Raw genomic sequence first — 23,857 nt, forward strand, 5'->3', positions numbered from 1 at the left:
ATGCTGCTAGGAACCCTGGTGTAGTGTATTGCTAAACAGGGTAGTTAGGGAAGGTGGGGGAAAGTAACAATTGATTAAAGGTGTGAAGGAGATAACAGGCAAGCCATGCAGATAACGGGGGACAGATCCTTTCAGGAAGAAGGAAAAGGAAGTGCAAAGGTCCTGAGGCAGAAGTAAGCCTGGCATGTGTAGAGAAGGAAGCTAGTACGGCAGAGGTGGAGGGAAAAAAGGGAAGAGTATGGAGTGAGTCAGAGTAGAATGGGAAGCCAGAGAGGATGAAGGGCCTCATGAGCTGCTCTAAGGACTGGGCCTACACTGGCTGGGATGAGAAGCAGTGGGAGGTTCTTATGGATATTGCTGCTTCAAGACGGGACCACCAGATAGCTGACAACCACCAGAGATGGTCCCACTTCTCTCCCTTGCTTGCTCAGGATTCTCACTCACCTGACCGCGGTGGTACTAAAGGAGGCAGAGGAGCGGGTAGAGATATAAGGGTAGTGCTTGGTATCAAGTTTGTCTTCAATAGTGTCCTGGAAAGAAAAGAGACAGATATTGGGCTTGCCATTTGTTTGAGAAGGGCTGACAGAATCAAGGTGAGAGGATTCAAAGAACAAGTCACTTAGCAAAGTGCAAAGTGACATGGCCAAGTATGCAACAACCAGAGCTCCTCTGTCCTGCCACCTGCTGCAGGTGCCTAGCACAGTGCTCTGCATGGACCAGATGCTCAATAACCAGCTGGTACGCTGAGATAAGTCTGTAGGTCTGTTTCTTTAAAAGAAGTTAAAACAAAAACAAAAACAAAAAACATAAAAAAAAAAAAAAACACCAAAAAACCTGTGACAGGGCACCTGGCTGGCTCAGTCAGAAGAGCACTCTTGATCTTGGGGTCATGACTTCAAGCCCCACTTTGGGTGTAGAGATTACTAAAAAAACAAAAAACAAAAAACTTTAACAAAACAAAACTGCATTAATTTTTCTTGCTTTCCATCTACTTTGTTTTTTCGTTTTCTTTTACATTCTATGTGAGATTATAAATGTTGCATTCTGTCCAATAAACTGACACTTGCCATCAGTCTTGTAGAAACCCGGCACCGGGAGTCTCTCATCCAAGACCACTCAGTTTTCCAAGGGTCTAATTATCCAGTGGGGGGATTCCAGCTATGTACCTCCTGCTGCCTAGAAATCTCCACTCCTCCTAACAACTACCATGTGAAGCCTACACACACATATCTCTTTAGGGGGCTGGAGAGAGGTGCAGGAGAGGGGAACAAATGAGACAGAGGGATGGGCTTTAATTATAATACAAAGAAATGTAATTGGTTTCTAGATGTTCATGTTCACGCATCCTTTTGGTTTGTGGGTTTTAAAAATAGGAAGTTGACTCACTATATATATTTTAACATAAAATTCAGTAGCAACATGGACTGCTTGAATTGACAGGAGTTCTGGGAAAGCCCTTCATTGTCTGGATCCCAGGCTTGTCCACCTATTGAGAGCAGAAGCTGGACAGCGTAGCTCCAAGACCTAGAGGGGGCAGGATTCTAAGCAGGGTATCTTTCAGCTATAAGCAGAGAGTGGAGGGACACCTCGCATTCACAAATATAAAGCACCTACTATGTCCAAGGCACAGTGCCAGAAGACACATCAGTTGTGGGCAGAGGCCAAGGTTTAAAAAAACTAACTCCAAACACTGAACAGATACATATATACAAAGGGCAATCCTGGACACACACTACAGGAGTCTGGGGTGGCCTCTGGGGTGCTGGGTGGTCAGACAGGGGAAGTATATGTGAACAGTCAGACCTGATGGGAACTTTGAAGGAAGGTAAGGCAAAAGATGGAAGAGCAGAGGCAGAATTATGCATGGCAGGGTTCCTGACTGACGGGGAGTCTTAGGGAGGGATTGGCTCAGGTCATATACCCAAGGACCCTCCATATCTGCACCCTCAGAGTGGTGCTCGTTACTCATCTGACCTGTAGAAGCTGGCATGTTTGCTTCTTCAGATGCAGCACCCCTGAGAGGTCTCACTATGAGGCTACGTCATATGGATCATGGGGATCTACTTTTGGTGGCCTCTGAGGGCTGCTCTTCCTAAACACTCAGAACAAGGCTACAGGGCCTCATAGAGCCCTGAGACTGGATACAGATCCTCCTGGGAAGACAACCCCAGCTATCACCACCACCCTATGGCAGGTGAAGCTGAAGGTCTCTGGGCCCATTAGTGAAGAGCCCCAGGCCCTGGCTATCTCCTCCACATCCTCACGTCCCCCTCACTGACCTCCATGATGTCTTTAATGATTGGGGTCCACCGCGAGAGCTGGTAGGTCTGCTCACTGATGCGCTCCTTCCGTTCTGGCTTGCTCCTGCGGCGCAGTGTGGACTGAGTACAAACACACATGAAGTTAGATGGAGTCATGGGTCACCTGGGCCCCAGCGACCTTACTGGCCCCTGAAAATCCCTCCTGAGGACTCTCTGCACAGAGTCAGCACTGGCAGAGTAGGAAGTGGGAGGGGTTTTCCTGGAAAAGTCCAGCATGTGCCCCTTAGGCTTTAGCCTGAGAACTTGAAGCAAACTTGGTCCTTTAAAGTGACGGAAAATGGCAAACATGGGTCAAAAGTACAGATGCCATTCAAAAAAGTTCTGGTATCAGAGCGCCTGGGTGGCTCATGTGGTTAAGCATCAGATTCTTGATTTGGGCTCAGGTCATGATCTCAGGGTTGTGAGATAGAGCCCCACACAGGGCTCTGTGCTCAGCAGGGTTCAAGTTGAGATTCCCTCTCTCTTCCTCTCCCTCAACTGGGACACAAGTGTTCTCTCCGCCCCCAGAATGAATGAATGAATGAATGAATGAATGAATAAAATCTTAAACAAAAAATCCTCATAATTAAAGAAAGTAGTTTGCTTTTGATTATAGGAGAAAAAACTACTGCGTTGGGTAGGACTTGGTCTTTGATTTTGCTTCAATAGTCCGGTGGGTGTGAGTAAACCATTTCCATTCCCATTTGGGTGCCTCTTGTGAACAAGGGTCTGAAAATACCAAACTACTTCCAGTTCTAGGTCTCAGGTCTAGGCTCAGGGACAAAGTTTTTGACTCTAAGATTCCAAAAGATGTACATTTGCAACTCTAGCTTTATAGCACTTTTGTGTGAACAACTCCCCATAGGAAGAATGTGTACAGTGAGGTTCCTAGCAGAAGACCCTCAAGAGTGCCTGGGGTTCTTCCTAAAGTTCTGGAGCCCGCCAGGCCCCAGCCTCTTCTAGAGCGTACCGCACCGTGTGCTCAGGCTTCCCAGACACCCTGCCCTGGTCTGGTTCTGAATCATCACCAGTGAAGAACCAAGTGGTGAGCCTGCTTGACGCTAAGCATTGTGCTCTGCCCTCACAGAAGATGCTGGACCTGGATGTGCAAAGGCAGAGCCAGACTGACCTCAATACACAGAGGATGAAGCTGGTGTGACTCCCGTTTGGGGCTGGTTCAACATGGCTCAGCTTTAATGACTGCAACTCCTTGATACACACATCCTGGGTGTTACCCTTCCATTTTACTATATTTACTATGTTGCTATACCTTTATTCCTCTGATTTTTAAAAATATTTTATTTATTTATTTATGAGAGATACTGAGAGAGGCAGAGACATAGGCAGAGGGAGGAGAAGTGCAGGTTCCGTGCAGGAGCCCAATGGGACTCGATTCCAGAACTCCAGGATCATGTTCTGAGCTGAAGGCAGATGCTCAACTTCTGAGCCACTCAAGTGTCCCTATTCCTCTGGTTTCATGTTTTCTCTTTCTCCATGTTGAATGTATGTATCATAAGCCCCCTTAAGTTAGGGGAGAAAAGATAAGATAGGCCAGCCCACTTTGTGCTTCTCCCTCCCCATATGTGAGGCTGGCCCCTTACGTCGGTGACAATGGGCACCCCCAGGTGTGCCATGTTGGTGATGATCTCGCTGTCCTCTGGGGGGATCTGGGCGTGCTGGATCAGTTTATTCAGGTTCTCTTCAGTGATGCCTGAGAGAACAAAACCCCCAGTCACCACACCCAACCACCATATAGCACATACTCAGAGGCAGAGCCAATCAGCTGAGGGGGGGCAGCACCCCTTCTCCTCAGGGTGAGTAGAAATGAATCTTCACCACATCAACTTTACTGTAAGATGAGGACATAATCAGCATTTCCATTCAACTCTAGCCACTCTGTCCCAGGCTATGACCATCATCAACTGCCCCATCATGGTCTATATTTCCATCCGCCTCCTTGACCACCCCCACCCACATCAAAGTCAAGAGTCTCAGTGTCCATCTTCTGCACAATGAACCTGTACAGGCAACTATGATGTGGGTAAAAATCAGTTATTTAAAGGCAGAGATCACCAATGTGATGCTAGTTAAAGTATGTGGCAGACATGCTCTCATAAATAAACTGGCTTTGTAGTCAGTGGCTTCTCCCTGCTCCCACCTGTCCTCCTCCATAGATGTCACACCTTTATTAACTCTAGAATTAATTGCTTTTAGTTGCAACTGATTTGCCTATATTTCCCCAAAAATAAAGAGCTCCTGGGGTCTCCATATTAAATACCCCTTTCCATGTCTCCTAAACTACTTTTCTACTTTGTCTTCTCTCTCCCATCTTCCTCATTTGCCCAAGAAGGGGCCTATCCCACCATTCCTACCATTCTTCAAAAATATGTAGAGAAGGATGATGCGGATTTTGTCATAAGTGCTGACATTTGCATCCAGTAGAATGGGGACGATGGCTCTCATGGGGTCCTTGATCTTCTCCCCTTCAGCATCCGTGCCCATGGCCAGGTCCTGCAGAAAACACACCATGTTGGCCCCATCCCTGATGAGAGTGTGGATAGGTGGCAACTATTAGATAACTGGTGGTCCATAAATGGGATTTGTCACTTGGCTGGGGAAGGCCCTATGCAGGGGCTTCTGCTCTCATAATGCACCATAATCAGCCCTGGAGTCATTAGCATGGTTTTCTATGGTGTCAGTGAGAAGCAATGATAGCCCCAGGGTTCACTTTGCAAAAACAGAAACCACCAAGATTTTTTTGCCATCTTGTTTGCAGGTAGGCAGCTCCCTCCAGGTGAGTGCTGGTGTACTTATATGAACTCCTCAGGTCAAGCCTTGGTCCTAGGGGAGCCTCCAGAGGTACAAAGCCCTGCTGAGGGATTGGGGCTCAAAGGGTTGTACTTCCCACACATGAAAAGCTTTGGCATTTTAAGGGGCCACTGTCTGGCTAGATTCTTCCCATGTGCTCCCCCTTGGAGCTGTAGGACATGCTGAGTTTTAGCTAGTCTAGGTTTTCGACCTATTTTTAATCTTCCAACCACTTTTAGGGTGAGGAGAAAAACAAGGGCTCCTGAACCTGTAAATCCAACCCAGAGAGATGAAAGAGGAGAGAAGGCCTGGCAAAAGGAGGAGGATGAGAGAGCACAGTGACGGCTCCCACTTCACAACTCAGGCAAGAGTCAGATCCACTGCTGAGAAGCCAGAGAAGGTGGTACATCAGCCTCAGCAAACCAGGAACCCATTCACCCTATGCTCAGAGACCAGTGGCTGAATGCCACTCTCCCTGGAGCCCAGACAGGGCTCGCCTGAAGGTTCCTTCCTCTAAGATCCCATGAGTCCATAACCATCATGGTCTGGAGTTTGTGGTCTGTCCAGGTTGGGGAAGTTGGGCACTCCCAGGCCCCTTCACCTCTCAGAGCTATCACCAGCCTCAACAGACATTTGCTCAGCGGGACCTGAGTCTAATACTCTCTAAAGGTCCAATTAAATGTTTTGAGTTTAATAACTACTATGGAGGACTTCTGAAAAAAATGTACACTTCCAAGGATTCATCCTGGCTGCACTTTTACTGATATAGGGATATCTTATTTTCTGGACAGTTCTCTTGGAGAGGACACCCTGTGCTTGCTAATAAGATAATATGAAACTGACGGACATTCGCAGGGCTACTTCCCTTTGGAAGAGAGTAATTGAATCAGGACAAGTCTGACAAACCTAAGCTGGCCTGCCACATCACACCAGAAGATGTAAATCTTAACTTCACACTGAGAACTTGAGCTCTTCTTTCCAGCTGCAGCTTTATAGTAATTTAATGCCCTCCCTTGCCATAGAAGCTGATCCTAGCTGAGGAATGTTCTCACATTTGGAGATTGGAGGGCCAGGATTAGTGACTGCACACAACACTGAAAAGGTGGCAGCATTGTTATTTCCCTTTGCAGATGAGGAAAATAAAGCAGAAATTGGCACATCAAACAAATCGGTGACAGAGATAGAACTCAAATCCCAAACTGCTGACTTTTTTTTTTTTTTTTTAAATTTTTTTTTTTTTTAAATTTATTTATGATAGTCACAGAGAGAGAGAGAGGCAGAGACATAGAGGCAGAGACATAGGCAGAGGGAGGAGCAGGCTCCAAGCACCGGGAGCCCGACGTGGGACTCGATCCTGGGTCTCCAGGATCACGCCCTGGGCCAAAGGCAGGCGCCAAACCGCTGCGCCACCCAGGGATCCCCCAAACTGCTGACTTTTAATCCTAATTGTGATCGGGGGGGCTGTAGGTGAGTTTCTGACATGCTACTGCACTAGCTTTTCTCAGCATCTAAGTCTCCAAAGCTGGTGTGGTCACAGCAGGAGGAAAATACACTCAGAACATAAAACTCAGCCAGCCTTGTCAGTTAGGGCTCAGAGATCCACATAACTCTTCAGACATTCCAGGAAGCCGGTAGAAAGTCAGACATGCAAAATCCAAACGACACAGCATTCCAGACCAATCTAGTCCCTACCATCGAGAGTGGAAGTACATTGGCTCCAGAGCTGAGACAACAAGATCTAGAGACTTGCCCATCTCTATATCCTATGATTCTGAGGATGTTCAAGGTCATAAGTTAAAATTGAGCTGGGTCAATGGGCATGGCAGAAAGAGAAGGAAAAGGTCTTACCTGCTCCACTCGGCAGAGTTTATCCACAGTGCCTTGGTAATGCTTCATGCAGTCCTCGGCCAGGTGCAGGTGAGTTGAATACTGGGAAAAAGCAGAGAGTTTGTGATCAAGAAATCACTCACTGATTCATGCAATATCACCTGAGCTCCTACTATGTATATACACTATGCAACATAGCAAGGAGACTTCAGTCTCATAAAGGGGAAGAAACATGAGCTCAAGCAGGAACATAAACATCATGACAGAAAATTCTATGTGTCAGAGGAGAGAGGGACAAACCCATTCTAAAGGAGTCAAGTGGAGGGAGGAATCCTTTATTGGAGTAGGGTGGTATGATGGTTCTAACAATGTGTTCACAAATTCTTTGATACCCCTCCTTCTAGGAGGTGGAGTTTAATTCCCCTCTCCTTGAGCGTGGGTTGGATTCAGTGACTCGCTTCTAACAGGGGGTGTGGAGGACATGATGTAGGACACCCCAGGTCAGGATAGAAAAGACACTGTAACTTCCTCCTGGCTCTCTCCTTTGGGTCACTCACTCTAGGGGAGGCCAGCTGCCATGTCATGAGAACACTCGAGCAGCCCAGTACAGAAGCCCGTGAGGTAAGAAATTGAGGGATTAAGAGAGAAAAAGATGAAGAGTAGAAAAAAGAAAGTCATATAAAATAAGCTACCCAGCCTTTTAGCTTTTTCTAATAAAGCTGGAAGTTGATTAAAAAGGATTTCAATGTATCAGTTTGTACAGTGGGCCTGTGAGAGGTCTTACTGCAACTGTTTATACACAAGATTCAAATTCATTATTTGGGATAGTCGTACCTTGCTGAGCTCTTTCTGGTACTGGGGCATTTTCTTCAGCATCTGGGACAGGTCCCGCATGGTGGTCTATAAGGGGAAGGAAAACATATGGTCTCACTTCAATGGCCTTGACCTAAGAGGCTATGCAAGGGTGCTGAGCAAAGGGCAGGACAGCAGCCAGCACTAGATTTCCTCACAAACTCAAAATAAATCTGTTAAACCTGAGGTCACTGTGGGTTTAGGTTTCCAGCCTTTTGGAAAAAAATATTTTGGATCAAAAAATTATTGATCCAAATACCACAACTGTCTTATAGGTGGGGAACTGAACTCTGAAGTGTAGGAATTATGTTTTATTTATTGGACTAGAAAGTTACTGAGAGCATAACTCTTGCCAGGAAAAAGCTATTTTTTCCCTCTGCGCTGCTTTATGGCATACTTAGCTCAAGCAGGCTAGAAATTAAGTTCACATATCATCCCAGCAGAAAGACTACAGTTATGTAGACAGGTAGGAAGAAAGAAGAAGGTGGAAAAGGGCTAGGATGTGCATCCTGACAGGTGAAAGGGGTTTGTTTACTTGCTGTGTGACCCACCTAATTCCACTCTTATCCAACAAAAATTTACTCAATTACTATTATACACCAGGTTAAGTGCTGGAGATATAAAAACAAAACAAACAAAAAAGGAGAAATTCTTGCCTTTGTGGAGCTACCACCTAGTAGAGGAGCCATTCCCACTAAGCGGATTAGTGTTCTTCCAGAAAATCATGAGTGTGGGTGCATAGGGCAGAGGTACCTCACTAGTCTAGGGAAGAAGGAGTAGGGAAGGTTTCCCTGAGAAAATGATGCCTGAGCCAAAGGACCAGGACTTCACAAGGCAAGGCCCAGGCAAGGAACTCAGGCATGACTGGAGCAAGGCGGTGGGCACAAGAGGGTGGAGGCAGATATGAAGTCTGGGGAGCCGGATGGCCCAGTGCTGTAAGGTATGTCCATAGGTGAGGCTTGATTCTACTGGGAACAGAGTCACCAAATGGTTTTGAGCAAGGGAGTGACACAAGAGCTGTATTTCCCTTGACCAAGATAGGCAAGCCACTTCTGATGAACAGTCAGGATAAGGAGAGGACCAGGCAAGTTATGAGTTCTAATTCCACCACAAGCTACAAAGGGTTTCGTTGTTCTTCTGGCTGAAACTGAATTATGATCTAAAACAGCAAATATTATCCCTCAGAGTAACAAAGATCTCCATAAATATCAAAAGATGGCGGCTCCCATCTCAATCTTGAATACAAAAATAAGACAAATGGTATTAGATGAAGAGGGAATCCCCTAACTCACTAGTCCTGTGCCAACGAGGTGCCCTGCCAGCCAGTTCCCAGAGAGAAGACAGGGATCAGCCTAAAGGACATTGGAGATCGAGCACGCATTTACCTTCTCTCCAGTATTCATTCTCTTGCTGGAAGAAAAATCTTTCAGAGAACGGGTAACTTCCCTAGAAGACAGAAGGAGGCAGCTAAGTTCCAACAACAATACCGAGTGTCTCCATGTGGAAGCTACAGAAGGGGTGTGAGATTCTTCCTTCAGGAATATGTGGCAACTTTTCCTGCCAGTAGGTCTGCATTTAAAGTGATTTTCGAGGAGGGGAGAGAGAAACATCAATTTGCTAACTAATATTCTAAACCAGGGTCTCCAGAGGTGGGTGCATGAGATGATTTGAGTGAAGAAATTATTAGGAGGTCTATTTATGTTTATTTTACTCCACCCTTCTTAAATTTTATCTTTCTATATACTGGAAAACATACATATTAGTATAATAAATTATATAGTTAATTCATAAATAAACTTACATATTAGAAATGTGAAACAATATTTTCCTAAGGTTGAGTGATCCAAAAAGTTTGGGGGTCACTTTTCTGAACTGAGTGTTATTTTCAAAGAGTATTATTTTCCCACTCTTCCTTGTAAATTTACTAAGGATAACACCAATTCAATGTAGCAGACAGAATGCCCTTCTACAAAAGCAGAATTGTTATCTATAGCTTAAAGGTCTTATAAAAACATTCAGGTGGGGATCCCTGGGTGGCGCAGCGGTTGGCGCCTGCCTTTGGCCCAGGGCGCGATCCTGGAGACCCGGGATCGAATCCCACGTCAGGCTCCCGGTGCATGGAGCCTGCTTCTCCCTCTGCCTGTGTCTCTGCCTCTCTCTCTCTCTGTATGACTATCGTAAATTAAAAAAAAAAAAAAAACATTCAGGTGTTAGGAGCACCTCAGTGGCTCAGTTGGTTAAGCAACTGTTTGGCTTGGGTCACAGTCTCAGGGTTCTGGGGTCAAGCCTCATGTAGGTCAGTGGGGAGTTTGCTTCTCCCTCTCCCTCTGCCCCCCACCTCAACTCATGCTCTCTCTCTTTCTCTCTCACAAATAAATATTTTTTAAAAATTCAGGTGTTAGAAACATTTTGAAACATTTTCAGAGCAAGATATGGGTTGTATGTGTACACATTAGCTTGGAAATTTTACAGATGACAATAGCAGAAGATTACATACTGGCTATACAAAAGAAAATCATATAAAGGAAAATCAAATTGATGCAATGGACTCTGGATCTTCTTCTAATGGAAGGAACTGGATTGTTTGAATGACTGACTGATGGATTTATATGTAGGATCTATGTTCAATGTGGGGCTTGAACTCACCACCCTGAGATCAAGAGTCATATGCTCTACTGTCTGAGCCAGTTGGGTGCCCTAGGAAGGAACTGGCTTTAAATATTTAGTGTTGGGCAGCCTCAGTGGCTCAGTGGTTTAGCGCTGCCTTCAGCCCAGGGTGTGATCCTGGAGACCCGGGATCAAGTCCCACATCGGGCTCCCTGCATGGAGCCTGTTTCTCCCTCTGCCTGTATCTCTGCCTCTCTCTCTCTCTCTCTCTCTGTATCTCTCATGAATAAATAAAATCTTTTAAAAAAATAAAATAGATGTTTAGTGTTTATAAAGTATTTCCTGAGAGCTATGGATGTTTTCTAAAAATCCTAAGAGGAACTAGAACACAGAGTAGATTTTCTCACTTGGTGAAGTTGGTGGAGCTCGAGCTGAGATCGGAAAGGATTCATCATTATTGGTTAGCATGTTGGGGAATTTATCCACGAGCAGTTCTATGCAAGTTGCTCAGAGAGTGTACATTAGCATCTGGACAAAGGTTTCATCCAGTACTATGGAGTGACCCCTGGGATGGCAGGGCTGGCTAAGGTCCCTGGGGAGGAGCAGAGGCAAGGGGCTCTTACTGTGACACTTCTGCAATGTGCTTGTGGCGCAATGCTATCCAGAGGTCATCATCCTCATCCAGGAGCACTTCCTTCACCCGTGCCTCTCCAATGCCACTTGTCTCGTACCTAGAGAGAAAACATCCCCACGGAATTCATTCAACACTTTCCAATTTATAAGACTAGAGCTTATGGTCCCTCAGTGGACAGATGTTCACATGGATGACTTTACCACAGGCCCCCCAACCATCTGATGGATCACTGTCCATATTAGGTATACTATAGCAACACTGACACACAGCAACAGTTTCTTGGGTAGGGAGAGACCCAAGGTCAATAGACTTGAAGCTCTGTTTTAAAATCTGCAGGGTCAGCTGGTATGTGCTCAAGTCAGGTTACAGGTGGGTTCATAGCTACTTATAAGGGAAAAGCAAAGATGACGCTTGCCCCTTCCTGGGAAGGACTGGGATACCATCCTCCTGTGTGTGGTACTTAAATTTTCAGTTTTAAAATCAGATGCCTGCAACAGGTCCTCAGCATATTTTTACATGTAAAATCATGAACATCTAAGGGAAAGTAAGAATTATAGGTACTAGTAGGGAGGAAAACTGATATTCAGTCATATTTTTAGAACCTTCGTTTTGAAACCACTACCTTGGTGATTAATGATAAATGACATAAGAACAATACAGCCTGTTTCCAAAAAAAGAAAATTTGTTTTTAAAAACTGAGTTTTGGATGATTGTTACCAAGAAAAATGTTTATAATGAAGAAACAGCTCCTTTGCAAATAAACTTCAGTAAGAAACTTCTGTTGTATATTTTATCATCATCATATTTCATGACCTATAATTCAGAAGTTTTAACTCTGAACAAGATATGCATGCATGTGCACACACTGACACACACACATAACATATGAACCCCCCCCAAGCAGGCTCTGAGCTGAGGTGACATGAGTCATGAACTAAAGATCTAAAGTTCTTGTTCTCCCCTAAAGGGGTATGGGCTCCTGGCTGCTAATGCCAAGTAGATTTGAGGAACTCACAAAAAAAGCTTACAGGCTTATTAGTAAGACTGTAACAATGCACCCACTTTTTCTTACGTTAGAGCTGCATTTTTTGTCTGCAAAGCCATACCAGGCCTGCACACTTACTTGTATACATCATTTTCAATGGGCAACAGGTCATAACTCATAGCCTGAAAAGTCAACTCATGAAGCACAGGGGAGCTGGGGTCGAAGCCACGGTCCAGGATCAGGAGCTGGGAGCGCGCCTTGTCTGGGCCCTGGAAGGACAGACACAGGGAACGCTTTCACAAGTCACCCATACAACTCCAGCCTCTCCCACTGGTGCAGCTGCCCCTCCTGTAAAAGAAGCCCCAGGAAATGAACTCTGAGATAAAACCTAAAATAACACTGAGTAGTCCATTTGCTGCTTGACAAGAACAGCAGTAAACACCATGCAAAAGTCCAATGTGTTTATTTCATAATGAGGATACTTTAAAGTAGATCTAAAACTGTGGCTAGGGTCCAAAGTAAGCTTATGAAGACTGAGAGTGCCACCTGGGTTTGGCTATAAATAAAGTGACTCACCATCCAGTCTGCCTGGGACCCAGTTTTAAAATTATGATAATGATGGGGGTGCCTGGGTGGCTCAGTTAAGTATCTGCCTTTGGCTCAGGTCAGGATCTCAGGGTCCTGGGATTGAGCCCCATGTTGGGCTCCCTGATCACAAGGAGCCTGCTTTTCCCTCTCTTCTCTGCCCATGCTCTCTCTTGCTCTTTCTCTCTTTTTCAAATAAATCAGCAAAATATTTTTAAAAGGCATGATAGTGATGGAACAGTTCTGTTCTGATTACAGTGAGGGTTATATGAATCTATACATGTGATAAAATTGCATAGACCCATACACACAGGCGAGTACATGTACAAACTAGTTAAATGTGAGTAAGGGCTGGAGACTGTACCAAAAATTTTCTGGCTTTGATACTGTACTACTGAGGGGTTCCCAGGATGCAGGACTTTCAGTGCTAACACTAGGAAAGTCCCAGAAAACAGAAACAAGTTGATCACCTTGGCTACACTGAGCAGAACCTGTATCATCCCACCCAACGGCTTGAGCATCTCACTGGAGGCTAATGCGCAGGAATAGTGACATCCAGGCACACTCTGTGAGCAACAAAACCAAGCTGTCCCCAGGACTGCCATACAAACACTGTGGTCACTTGGCAAAAGAGCCTCATGGACCAAGTCCAGACTTACCTCACCCATTGTTGGGTCATCAGCTTTGTAGGCGTCGAGCTTGTCCTGGATTAGCTGAGCCAGCAAAGCATTGTCCTTGTATTCCCTGACAAAGAAGGAGTGACACAGGATGAACTGCCCATGTACCCACTCCACAGCACTGACTGCTCTCAGTGTGGAAGGCAGGAAATGAAAGCAGGGTCAGGGGAGATGAACTTCGCCTATGCTGTTCTACTCAGAGAACACATTTATGTATTTATATATATAATTTAAAATGACAAAAAATACTTTGCTCAGTGCCTGGAACATAAATGATTTTCTATTCCTTAAAAAAAAATCTAAATGGAAACAGAGTTAGTCTTTCCAACTGACTTCAGAAAAACAGCCACACTTCAGCAGAGGGTACTGGCCATCCACCTTCCCTTGATCAGGTTGTCTGAGCCAGACTCACCCGATTCTCATTTCCCTCAGTTCAAATCCCCTTGGGTCTTGTTTTGTTTTCTTGGCAGGTGATATTTCTGCTGACAGATCCAAAAAGATATAAGCGAGACCCGGTGGACCTTTTCCCTTAGCCAGGCCTGACAGCACCTCCTAGGGCTTCTCCCAACTGTATACAGTGTGTGGCTGCTGCCTGGCCAGGTTCAGTGCTGAAGCAGCTCCATGCCCAATCCCACTCCTCCCACAAATGAACTCTCAGCTCCCCCTACCCCATTTGGAGATATGGCCTAGGCCCCCATTTCTTAATTCCCACTGGGCTTTTGTCAGCAAATACCAATAATAAAGGGAGGTATTCTTCCACAGCTGCACATTCCCACAGACAAGGAGTCAGTAAGGACAGGCTGCCACGATGACCCTCAGTGACAGTTCAGGCCCTTTGCTCCCCTGCAGTGGCCACCCCTCTGGGTCTCCCTGCCTGACTGCTGCTCTCACTCCCACAGTGCTGCACTCACTCCCCTCTGCAAATTCCCCTGAAGGTCTCTAGTGATAACCATGGAACGACATTATCCCAAGCCTGGCCTCTAGCACCTCCAAGAAAGGCTTCAGAGCTGCCCCACTGAGTTGCCCCACAGCCCTACACAGACACTGTGTCAGACTGCCAATCCTCCTCAAATGTGCCTTTTGTTTTTTCAACTCCAAAGTTTCCTTCATCCCAATGGCAAGAGCCGACTGTCCACACAAAGTGCCCTGTGCTCCTCTCATTGATCTACTAAAATGTGAACCTCCCTTTGAGACTCAGCTCCAATGTCACCTCTGATCTGAAGGTCTTCTTGACCCTCTCAGTTCAAGGGCCCTCTCCCAACTCTGGATGGCCAGGCCCTTGGCTTGTACTGTCCTCAAGCACTGGGCTATAGGGCCTGTAGCTAGGTGTTCACAGTTTACACACACAAGTGTTGGTATGCATGTCACCTACCCTTCTAGATCAAGGGCTTCTAAATGCAGAGGCTGTGTCTTCAGGATCAGTACCCTCTTCCAGCACTCAGCTCATAACAGATAAATAATAAGTGAATGACTATAAAATCTGAGGAATATGTCCTTTGGAGAATTATCCTTGTATTTTATCTTACTCTGGAACACTTTCTACAAAGATGATATTTGTTTTGAAAGGTTAGAAAGAGCTAAAAATAGGGATCCCTGGGTGGCGCAGCGGTTTGGCGCCTGCCTTTGGCCCAGGGCGCGATCCTGGAGACCCGGGATCGAATCCCACGTCAGGCTCCCGGTGCATGGAGCCTGCTTATCCCTCTGCCTGTGTCTCTGCCCCTCTCTCTCTCTAGGTGTGTGACTATCGTAGATTAAAATAAATAAAGATTTAAAAAAAAAAAGAAAAGAAAAAAAGAAAGAGCTAAAAATACCACAGGAAGCCTGGATTGTGGTTACATAGGGGTTCACATTTTGCTATTCAGTAACTGAATATATATATTTCATGCCCTTTTCTGGATGCATTACATTTCACAAAATTTAGAAAACATTGGAAGAATGATTACAAATGCAAGATACTCAAATCTTGACCCTCTTGAGATAGTTGCCAGAGCAATCTTAAGACGAAAGGAAGCTCCTTGCCCAGTGGACACATGGGAGGCCACTGAAGGCAGTCTGGCGCGCTTGCTGACTTACCCCCGATACCGCACAGCCGGGTACTCCTTCAGGGTGGCACACAGAGTTGCAATTTGCTCTGCCAGGCGCTCCAGTATAGGATTCTTCATCTGAGCCTTGTGGGGACTGTAGAAGCTCTGGAAAGAGTCAGCAGAGTCCAAGGAATACACCTGAGAAGGAAAAGAAACAAGAAAAAAGAAAAGATATATATATCTATATATATATAGATATATATACCTCATGTTTGCTTCCAGAATGGTGAACTGTCGAGTGTTTTCTCCAACCTTGGTAGTGAGTCTGTAGAACATGTTTTCATTTAGTCTACAAATATGTGCTGAGTGACTGCTGCAGGCCAGGCATTGTGCTAAACACTTGGGAATGATCAGTGACCAAAACATGACTGTCCTCAAGGAGTGTGCAATCTTATAGGAGAATAACATAACCATAAACAGTAAGCATAATGAAAAGCAAATTATATGATATGTAAGAAATTGATTTAAGAGTATGAGAACACAACAGAGTAGGGAAAGAAAGCCTGGAGGGACAAGGAGGATAGCAGGTCTCCTTGAGAAGATGATGTACCAGGCAAGGGCTTGAAGGAGGTAAGGAGTTCCTCACCAACAGGGGGCTTCCACATGGAGGCAACAACTAGTGCCAAGGCCCTGCAGCTGGCATGTGCTCAGAGGGTCTGATGAACAATGAGGAGGCCAGAAGACAAACAGGAGAGGGTAGTGTAAGACCATCTAGCCCATTATAAGTTTAGTTTTTAAAAGTAAGGGACCGGCTAGAAATTGGGACTGTGGGCAAATAAAGGATCTTTTTTATGAATTTAATACTTTCCTATCCCCAGTAATAGAAGTATTTTCCTTTTTTTCTAGAAGTTTAAAATTTCCTCTTAAATTACCTATCTACCAGCTATCAGTAGTTTTTCAGAATCTCACTTATATAAACTACCTTGATCATCTAGAAAACCTGTGGTTTAAAAAAAAATACATTACTTTTTAAAAATATATGAAATGCAATGTGGCCGAATATGTTAAAGTTGGGTTTTGTTCAATCTAGGCAGGCTCATGGGTGTTTCCTGTTTGCTAGGAGAAGACATGTTGACCAATCTTACAAAACGAAGATATAAATTCTGTACACTCTCTCACAACCAGCTTCACCTTTATTGGTTTAACAACTGAAGTTTTTTTTCCCAAGGGGACAGATTTATCGCTGCGTTGTGGCATCTGAAGTGTTAATAGCTACTGACGAAGGCTACCATCTGCTCCTCCAGCAGAGCATAAGGGAAGTTATCTCTGCACAAATCCAGCCTCCTATGCAGCAGATGGGTGTTGTCTGATCCCCACCCCCTTGCTCTCCTTCCCTGCTTCTTTTGGACTGGCTACCTTTTGGTTATTCAAAGAGTCACCCAGTAGGAGTGAACACTGTGAGCAAGGATGAAATGCACACAAAGAAAAGCATAGGAGCTTTAGGAAAAAAAAAAAAACTCAGAAATGACCAGAGAGTAAGATGAGGGCCTCAGGCAGACCTTTAAGGAACTCTGTTTCCATTCCATCAACATCCACTGTCCACCTACGGACAGGTCATTGAGCAATTCAGAACATAGTATCTTCTTCCCCGACTCTGCTTAGTGAACCAGTCAGGACTTGCCAGAGCAGTGAGGATGCAGACTTTCTATGCACTTCCCTCTCAGCCTCACCTGGGACTCATAGGGGAGAAATGCAATGTTGATTTCCGTCAGGGTTTTGATAACTTTGGCTGCTCGAGATTTCACCAACTCATTAAACAGGGCATCTGGACAAGCTGTAAGAAGGACAAAAGACAAGCAGGTTTTCCTGTCCATGTGCGGGTCCATTTCAACAACTGCACACATCTGGGATTGTAAGAAGGCAACTAGAAAGTTTGTCCCGTCCTAGAATATCCCCTATCTCTAGGGTACAAAAGGAATGTAAAATCATGTAAAAGGTCCTCAACATCTAACAGAGAAGCGAATGGCAGAAAAACTAAAACACTGAGAGCTAATAAAAACTACTTTCTGGGCAGCCCCGGTGGCGCAGCAGTTTAGCGCCGCCTGCGGCCCAGGGCGTGATCCTGGAGACCCTGGATCGAGTCCCATGTCAGGCTCTCTGTGTGATGACTGCTTCTCCCTCTGCCTGTGTCTCTGCCTCTCTCTCTCTCTCTCTGTCTCTATGAATAAATAAATAAAATCTTAAAAAACAAACAAAAAAAACTACTTCCTGATGTCAAGGAAAGGAAAAAACCCAGGAGATTAAGAAGAGATAAGGAAAAGGCCTGTGATACAAACACCACACATCTGACTTTATGGGACCCTTACAGGAGCTTGGCTGCACAGGAGACCCACTTGGTGGGGAAACCGCAAATGCCAGGGGCTCTCCTAAACCAAACAAATGGCTTTGCATTCTCAGCAACGCATTTTCAGTTTATTATTACTAATGTCACCTCTCTACTCTTTTTTTATGCATATTCAAATAGTATACAATTACTCTTTGCAAGAATCTTTCTCATTTTCTCAGTGATAAGTTCTGTGGGGCTTTCCCTATGGAGAAAAACGGTGGGTATGCTGTTATTGCTGAAGTTTTAAGATAGCCAGTTTGACTCCTCTCTCTTCGCTATTAACAAAGATTGACCAAGATGCTTCTGCACTAGGCTCCATGTGCAAAACCTCCACAAAATAAGAAACTTAATTCCAGGACAATGGTGCAGGTTCCATTTACTACCATCACTGCCAGCATGGACTATGTTTGTAGCTGAAAAACTGATGGGAATACACTACAGTTTATAGTACTATCTGGAAGTGTATACAGTGAAACATTGAAGCTACCATTGAAAAATTCTTGGCATTAAACCCTCTAGTCCTTAGAAGAGATACTATTTTTCATCAGAAAGGACTGCATGACCAAGTACATTTGTCTTTGTGTGTTTATTTTTATCTCTTATGCAATTTAATTTCTGAAAAGAAAATAAAAGCTCAGGAGAAACATGGCAACAACCCATTTTTTCCCCTATTAATCAGCCTTGCTGAACAGAAACGCTCACCTAGAAGGACAAGGGTAGAACTGCCGTACTTACAGTCTGTGAAGAAGACATGTGCAGCCCGATACTTAGCGGTCGGTGGGTCCTTAAAATCACTGATGAGAGAGTGGACAGACTGTAGAGAGGGAACAAAAGAGGGAACTGAATCCAATTCTAGAAGCAAATGGGACCTATATCTGAACTGGGTTAAATCCAAGCTGCTTGTACAAAATAGCAAGGAATTTTTCTATGTATAATTCATGTTTGGCAATAACGGAGTTCTGAAGACTTAAAATTAGGATTGTTTCAGAATTTAGATGAACAAAAGCCTTCTTAGCTCATTCCAGAAGACAGCGCCAGTTCTTTGAAGCCACTATAATTTGGGTTCCTGAGAAGATATTCACAAAAGAGGAAACTGGTCAAAAACCTTCCAAGAAATTCATATTGATGACATTCTGGCAATTTAGTAGCCTCTGCAAAAACTCAGATGTAAGCCAGCTTTCACAAGGAAAAAGAAAGGGAATAGAAAGCAAGAGGGAATTTACACAGATTAAGAGACCTAAGACAACTATCTGCCAAATGCAAGGAGGCGCATTTTGTCTGGATAGTGACTTGAATCAATCTCCAAAAATGATAAGATGGTAAATTTCAACACAACCTGGATATTGATGAAATGGACTCAAAAGCATAAAATACCAGAGTTCTGGAGGGGGGTCACTAATTAAACACAGTGGGTCTCCTCCCTAGAGAAGGAGTGCAAGAGAGAGGAAACTAGACTGAACAAAGCCTGACCTTCTGGACAGCAGTTATGCGGCAAGAGAGCTTAATGCACCCTTACTCCACTTCACACTGCACCCCTCCTTCCCTCTTTGTGGATTGCACGTTTAATCAGAGCAGTGTGTTAAATGCGCGCTTAACCTAGAAATGTCAGACACTCTGCCCCACAGATGCCAAGCCAGCACATGCAACCTTAGCCAAAGCTCTTCCAGGGGTGAAACTTGCCTTCTCAGACGGAGTGATGAGATACACAGCCTCCAGGCTGGGGAGCGGCTCTCTGCGCTTGTTGATGTCTTCCACGACTAGACAACAAACAGCAGCCCACAGTCAATTAGAAAACAGAATCAGTGATCATAGAACTAGAAACAATCTAGACAGGCCACCTTCAGACTGCTGCAGCTGAAAATATCCAGGGTGTGGGGTGGGAATCACCTGCCTCTTCCTTGAAGTTACCACGTACGTTCCACTACCTCACAATGCTCAAGAGGTTAGAAAGCCTGAATTTTACCAAATACCAAGTATTTCTCATTTCAGTTTAAGTAAACTCCTTGATCTTGTGATTAAAAATGGAAAATCCTATCTCATTCTATTAAGGACAGTGTTTTTCCCCTTCCTCCAGTTTTTTTCTCATCTGTCCTAAATAATTCCAATTCCTTTAGAATTGCCAGGTTGAGTTTATCAACAATTGGATAGTTTTTTTTAAAATCATTTTCTTCTGTATATCACACAAAGATATTCCAAACATACCTTCTACATAATATGGTCCTTCTCAATAGTTCAAAGACTAAACATTATATTTTGTTAAACCACAATCTTTTGTTTTGCTTATTTCTTTTACAGTTATGTCAGCTACTTCATCTAGAAAGAAGTACTTCTGGGATAATCCTCATCTTACCAGCCACCTGATAAAGCTTAGGATATGCTATCTATCCTGTACTGTCTTCTGTTATAGAGAGAACAGTACAATCACTTGCTCCCATTCTTCCTATGCAGAGGATTTAATCAAATAAAAGCATCACTTTAGGATGATATAACATTTATAAATACTTTTCATGCCAAATAATGTTCAAATGCCAAAGTTCTTCAACCATCTACTTTACACCAGTGGTTGTAGATTTCTCAATTTCATAGGCCAATAATAATTCCCCCAAAATATTTTGGGGGTTTTACATAGGATTTCTAACTTTTCAATTTTGCCAAGCAAGGACCTTTTTTAGAACCCATCTTCGGTAGTGAGGAAGAGTCTGTGTACAGCAGGGAGAGAGCTAAACCCTCATCTACCACCACAGGGAGCCAAGAGAAAAAAATCTACCATCAATGAATCCAAAGATAATAGTGTAAGTAGTTATCTAGAAATATTAAAAGGATAACCAGAAGAGCAAGCAGGCCCTGAGGGAGAAGGGAGTAGGCCAGGATGCTGCTGCTTCTTCATTAGACGCTCCTTAGCTCTATTTGGCTTTTTCTCCTCCTTAATGTTTGTGCATTTTTTGCTTTAATAGAGGATAAAAAATAGCTTCAAAAATTCAATGAAAGGAACCCCTGGGTGGCTTATGGCTTAGTTGGTTAAGTGACTGACTCTTGATTTCTGCTCAGGTTATGATCTCAGGGTCAAATCCCACGCCGGGCTCAATACTCAATGAGGAGTCTGTTTGAGATTCTCTCCCTCTCTTTCTAAAATAAATAATCTTCAAAAAATTCAATGAAGGGGCCCCTGGTGGCTCAGTCAGTTCAGTGGCTGACTCTTGATTTCAGCTCAGGTTGTGATCTCAGGGTCCTGGGATGAAGCCCTGCATTGAACTCCTCCTTCAATGGGGAGTCTGCTTGGGGCTGTCTCTCTTACTCCTTCTAACCCTCCCCCAGCTCACATGCATGCTCTCTCGCTCTCTCTAATAAACAAATCTTTAAAAAAATTCAATGAAGAAAATAACTTTGTAAGTTCAAAACAGGAATAAGCCTCATCTTGAATCACTGAATGACAAAAAGTCACAGTAAAAGCTATATACTTTCATCATAGGGCTAGGTTTCTGGTGACAGATAAACTAGGTTTGGAAAAGTGTTTTTTTTTTAAGATTTTTATTTATTTATTCATAGAGACACACACAGAGAGAGAGAGAGAGAGAGAGAGAGAGAGAGAGAGGCAGACACACAAGCAGAGGGAGAAGCAGGCTCCATGCAGGGAACCCGATGTGGGACTTGATCCCGGGTCTCCAGGATCACACCCCAGGCTCAGGCAGCGCTAAACCGCTGAGCCATCGGGACTGCCCTGGAAAAGTGTTTTTAAAAATGAAGGACTCACATCCAAGGTATGATTATACCCCCCCAAATTATTACATATATATTTATACATATATATTTCACATAGAATTTAATCAATAAAAAAATCCACGATGTAGTATCACTATAATTTCACAACTTAAAAGCATTTTTAAAAAATATTCTATTTATTTATTCATGAGACACAGAGAGAAAGAGAGAGAGAGGTAGAGACATAGGCAGAGGGAGAAGCAGGCCCCATGCAGGGAGCCCAACGCGGGACTCGATCTTGGGCCTTCAGGATCACAACCTGGGCCAAAGGTGGTGCTAAACCGCTGAGCCACCTGGGCTGCCCTTAAAAGCATTTTAACACCAAATAATAGGAAAGACATGATCTTAGAATAAAGGACAAACCTTTGAATGAAATTCATTTAGCTTAGCAAAATCTCAACCCTCCTGTAATTGTGGTTTGGGAATAATTTTCACAAAGACCAACAACAGTCTGCAAGTCACACATCATACAAAGTCTCCAGGGAAAAATACTAGGAAAGAAATTGCAACAGGTGTGTTCCACCCAACATTTTTTCCACAGGAAAAATAAAGGTTAACTTCCTTGTTTGAAACAATAGCTCAGAGAATATTGCTTTTCAGTCTTCTGAGATAGTTCAGGAGAGAATGCTGTTTCAAAGATTAAAATACATGATCCCTCTTGAAGTTGCCCCTGAGTAAAAGAAGAGCTACAAACAAATGTGAATAAGAGCAAGGACAGGAGTCAGAAGTCTGAGTCCTAGCCTCAGGTGTGAGACACTGGCTAGTGACCTTGAACAGGTGACTTAACTTTTTAAAAAAGCCTTTGTTGTGAATTAGAACATGCATTCCAAAGAGTGAATAAAACATAAACATAAAATTACAAAGTAAACACCTGTATAAGTGTCACCCCAGTTAGGAAAGAGAACTGGCCGGCACTAAAACAAGTACACTTGTCATACCCTCACTTCCCTCCCTCCAAAGAGAACCATCATCCTGACTTAAATGTGATTACTTCTCTTCATGGGTTTACCATATACATTTGCATTTCAAAACAGCATAGCTTAGTTCTGCCTAGTTCTGAACTCTATATAAATTAAAGCACACTGGGGGCACCTGAGTGGCTCAGTCAGTTGAGTATACAACTCCTGGTTTCCGTTCAGGTGGTGATCTCAGGGTCGTGAGATGGAGACCCATGGTGGGCTCTGTGCTCGGTAGGGAGTCTACTTTTCTTTCTCTCTCTCTCTCTCTCTCTCTCTCTCTCTCTCTCTGTCTCTGTCTCTCTCTCTCTCTCTCCCTTTCCCTCTGCCCTTCCCCCCATTCCCTCTCTCTAAATAAAAATTTTTTAAAATTAATTAATTACAGCACACTGTAAGTATTTTGTATCTTGTTTCTTTTGCTCAACGTTGTTTATCAGATCTACCCATATGCTTGTAAATAGCCAGATTTTGTTCATTTTCGTTGCCTTATAGTATTCTGCTATGTGACTATACCATAATTTAACCATAGTACTTTTTTTAAAAAGATTTTATTTATTTATTCATAACAGGCACACAGAGAGAGAGAGACAGACATAGGCAGAGAGTGAAGCAGGCTCCTTGCAGGGAGCGCGATGCAAGACTCGATCCTGGGACTCCAGGATCACACCCTGAGCAGAAAGTAGATGTTCAACCACTGAGCCACCCAGGTGTCCCAATCATTGTACTTTTTTTTTTTTAATTTTAATTTATTTATGATAGTCACAGAGAGAGAGAGAGAGAGAGAGAGAGAGAGAGAGAGAGAGAGAGGCAGAGAAACAGGCAGAGGGAGAAGCAGGCTCCATGCACCGGGAGCCCGACGTGGGACTCGATCCCGGGTCTCCAGGATCGCGCCCTGGGCCAAAGGCAGCCATCAAACCGCTGCGCCACCTAGGGATCCCTCAATCATTGTAGTCTTGATGGATGTTTTGTTTTCAAATTGGGGCTACTATGAACAATGCTCTGTGAATATCCCTGCATGTGCATTCTGGGCACATCTGCCTAAGGTTGTCTAGGACACACACCTAACCATCTGGCTTGTAGGACACACACACCTTCAACTCTACTAGATACTGCCAGTGTTTTTCCAAGTAACTATACCAGTGGACACTTGTCATATAGGAGTTCCCATTTTTTTACATCCTGTCACTTGGCATTATCAGAATTTAAATATTCCAATCTGGTAAGTGTATAGCAAGATTCCACTCAGGTTTTAACTGACTAATGTAGGTGAGCAATTTTTTCATGTATTTACTGGTCATTGGGATTTCTAATTAAGTTCCTGTTCAGGTCTTTTGTCCATTGTTTCTATTGGTGGCCTACTTTCTTCCCCTTGATTTAACCTTCCTTTCAACACCTTTACCAGGTATTTAATGTCGTCTAGTACTACATCAGGTGCTGGGATTTAGTGAATGGTAAGG

At 44.0% G+C, this 23,857-nt stretch overlaps 1 protein-coding gene across 3 annotated transcripts in view; it reads right to left on the minus strand.

The window, feature by feature from the left end:
• The window catches only part of STXBP1 (syntaxin binding protein 1), a 76,669-nt gene that overhangs the window by 11,503 nt on the left and 41,309 nt on the right, over window positions 1–23,857 (minus strand). For all 3 annotated transcript variants that reach the window (XM_055320871.1, XM_055320860.1, XM_055320866.1), the window contains exons 4-17: window positions 19,366–19,442; window positions 18,421–18,499; window positions 17,030–17,133; window positions 15,349–15,497; window positions 13,258–13,342; window positions 12,152–12,282; window positions 11,018–11,125; window positions 9,173–9,233; window positions 7,770–7,835; window positions 6,957–7,037; window positions 4,673–4,811; window positions 3,902–4,011; window positions 2,280–2,381; window positions 445–530 (exon numbers count right to left, since the gene is read on the minus strand). In XM_055320871.1, the coding sequence (XP_055176846.1) occupies window positions 445–530; window positions 2,280–2,381; window positions 3,902–4,011; window positions 4,673–4,811; window positions 6,957–7,037; window positions 7,770–7,835; window positions 9,173–9,233; window positions 11,018–11,125; window positions 12,152–12,282; window positions 13,258–13,342; window positions 15,349–15,497; window positions 17,030–17,133; window positions 18,421–18,499; window positions 19,366–19,442 (1,378 nt within the window). The remainder of the gene's footprint in view (window positions 1–444; window positions 531–2,279; window positions 2,382–3,901; window positions 4,012–4,672; window positions 4,812–6,956; window positions 7,038–7,769; window positions 7,836–9,172; window positions 9,234–11,017; window positions 11,126–12,151; window positions 12,283–13,257; window positions 13,343–15,348; window positions 15,498–17,029; window positions 17,134–18,420; window positions 18,500–19,365; window positions 19,443–23,857) is intronic.

The sequence above is a fragment of the Nyctereutes procyonoides genome, unplaced genomic scaffold, assembly GCF_905146905.1.
Source record: "Nyctereutes procyonoides isolate TBG_1078 unplaced genomic scaffold, NYPRO_anot_genome, whole genome shotgun sequence".
NCBI classification, from domain to species: Eukaryota; Metazoa; Chordata; class Mammalia; order Carnivora; family Canidae; genus Nyctereutes; species Nyctereutes procyonoides.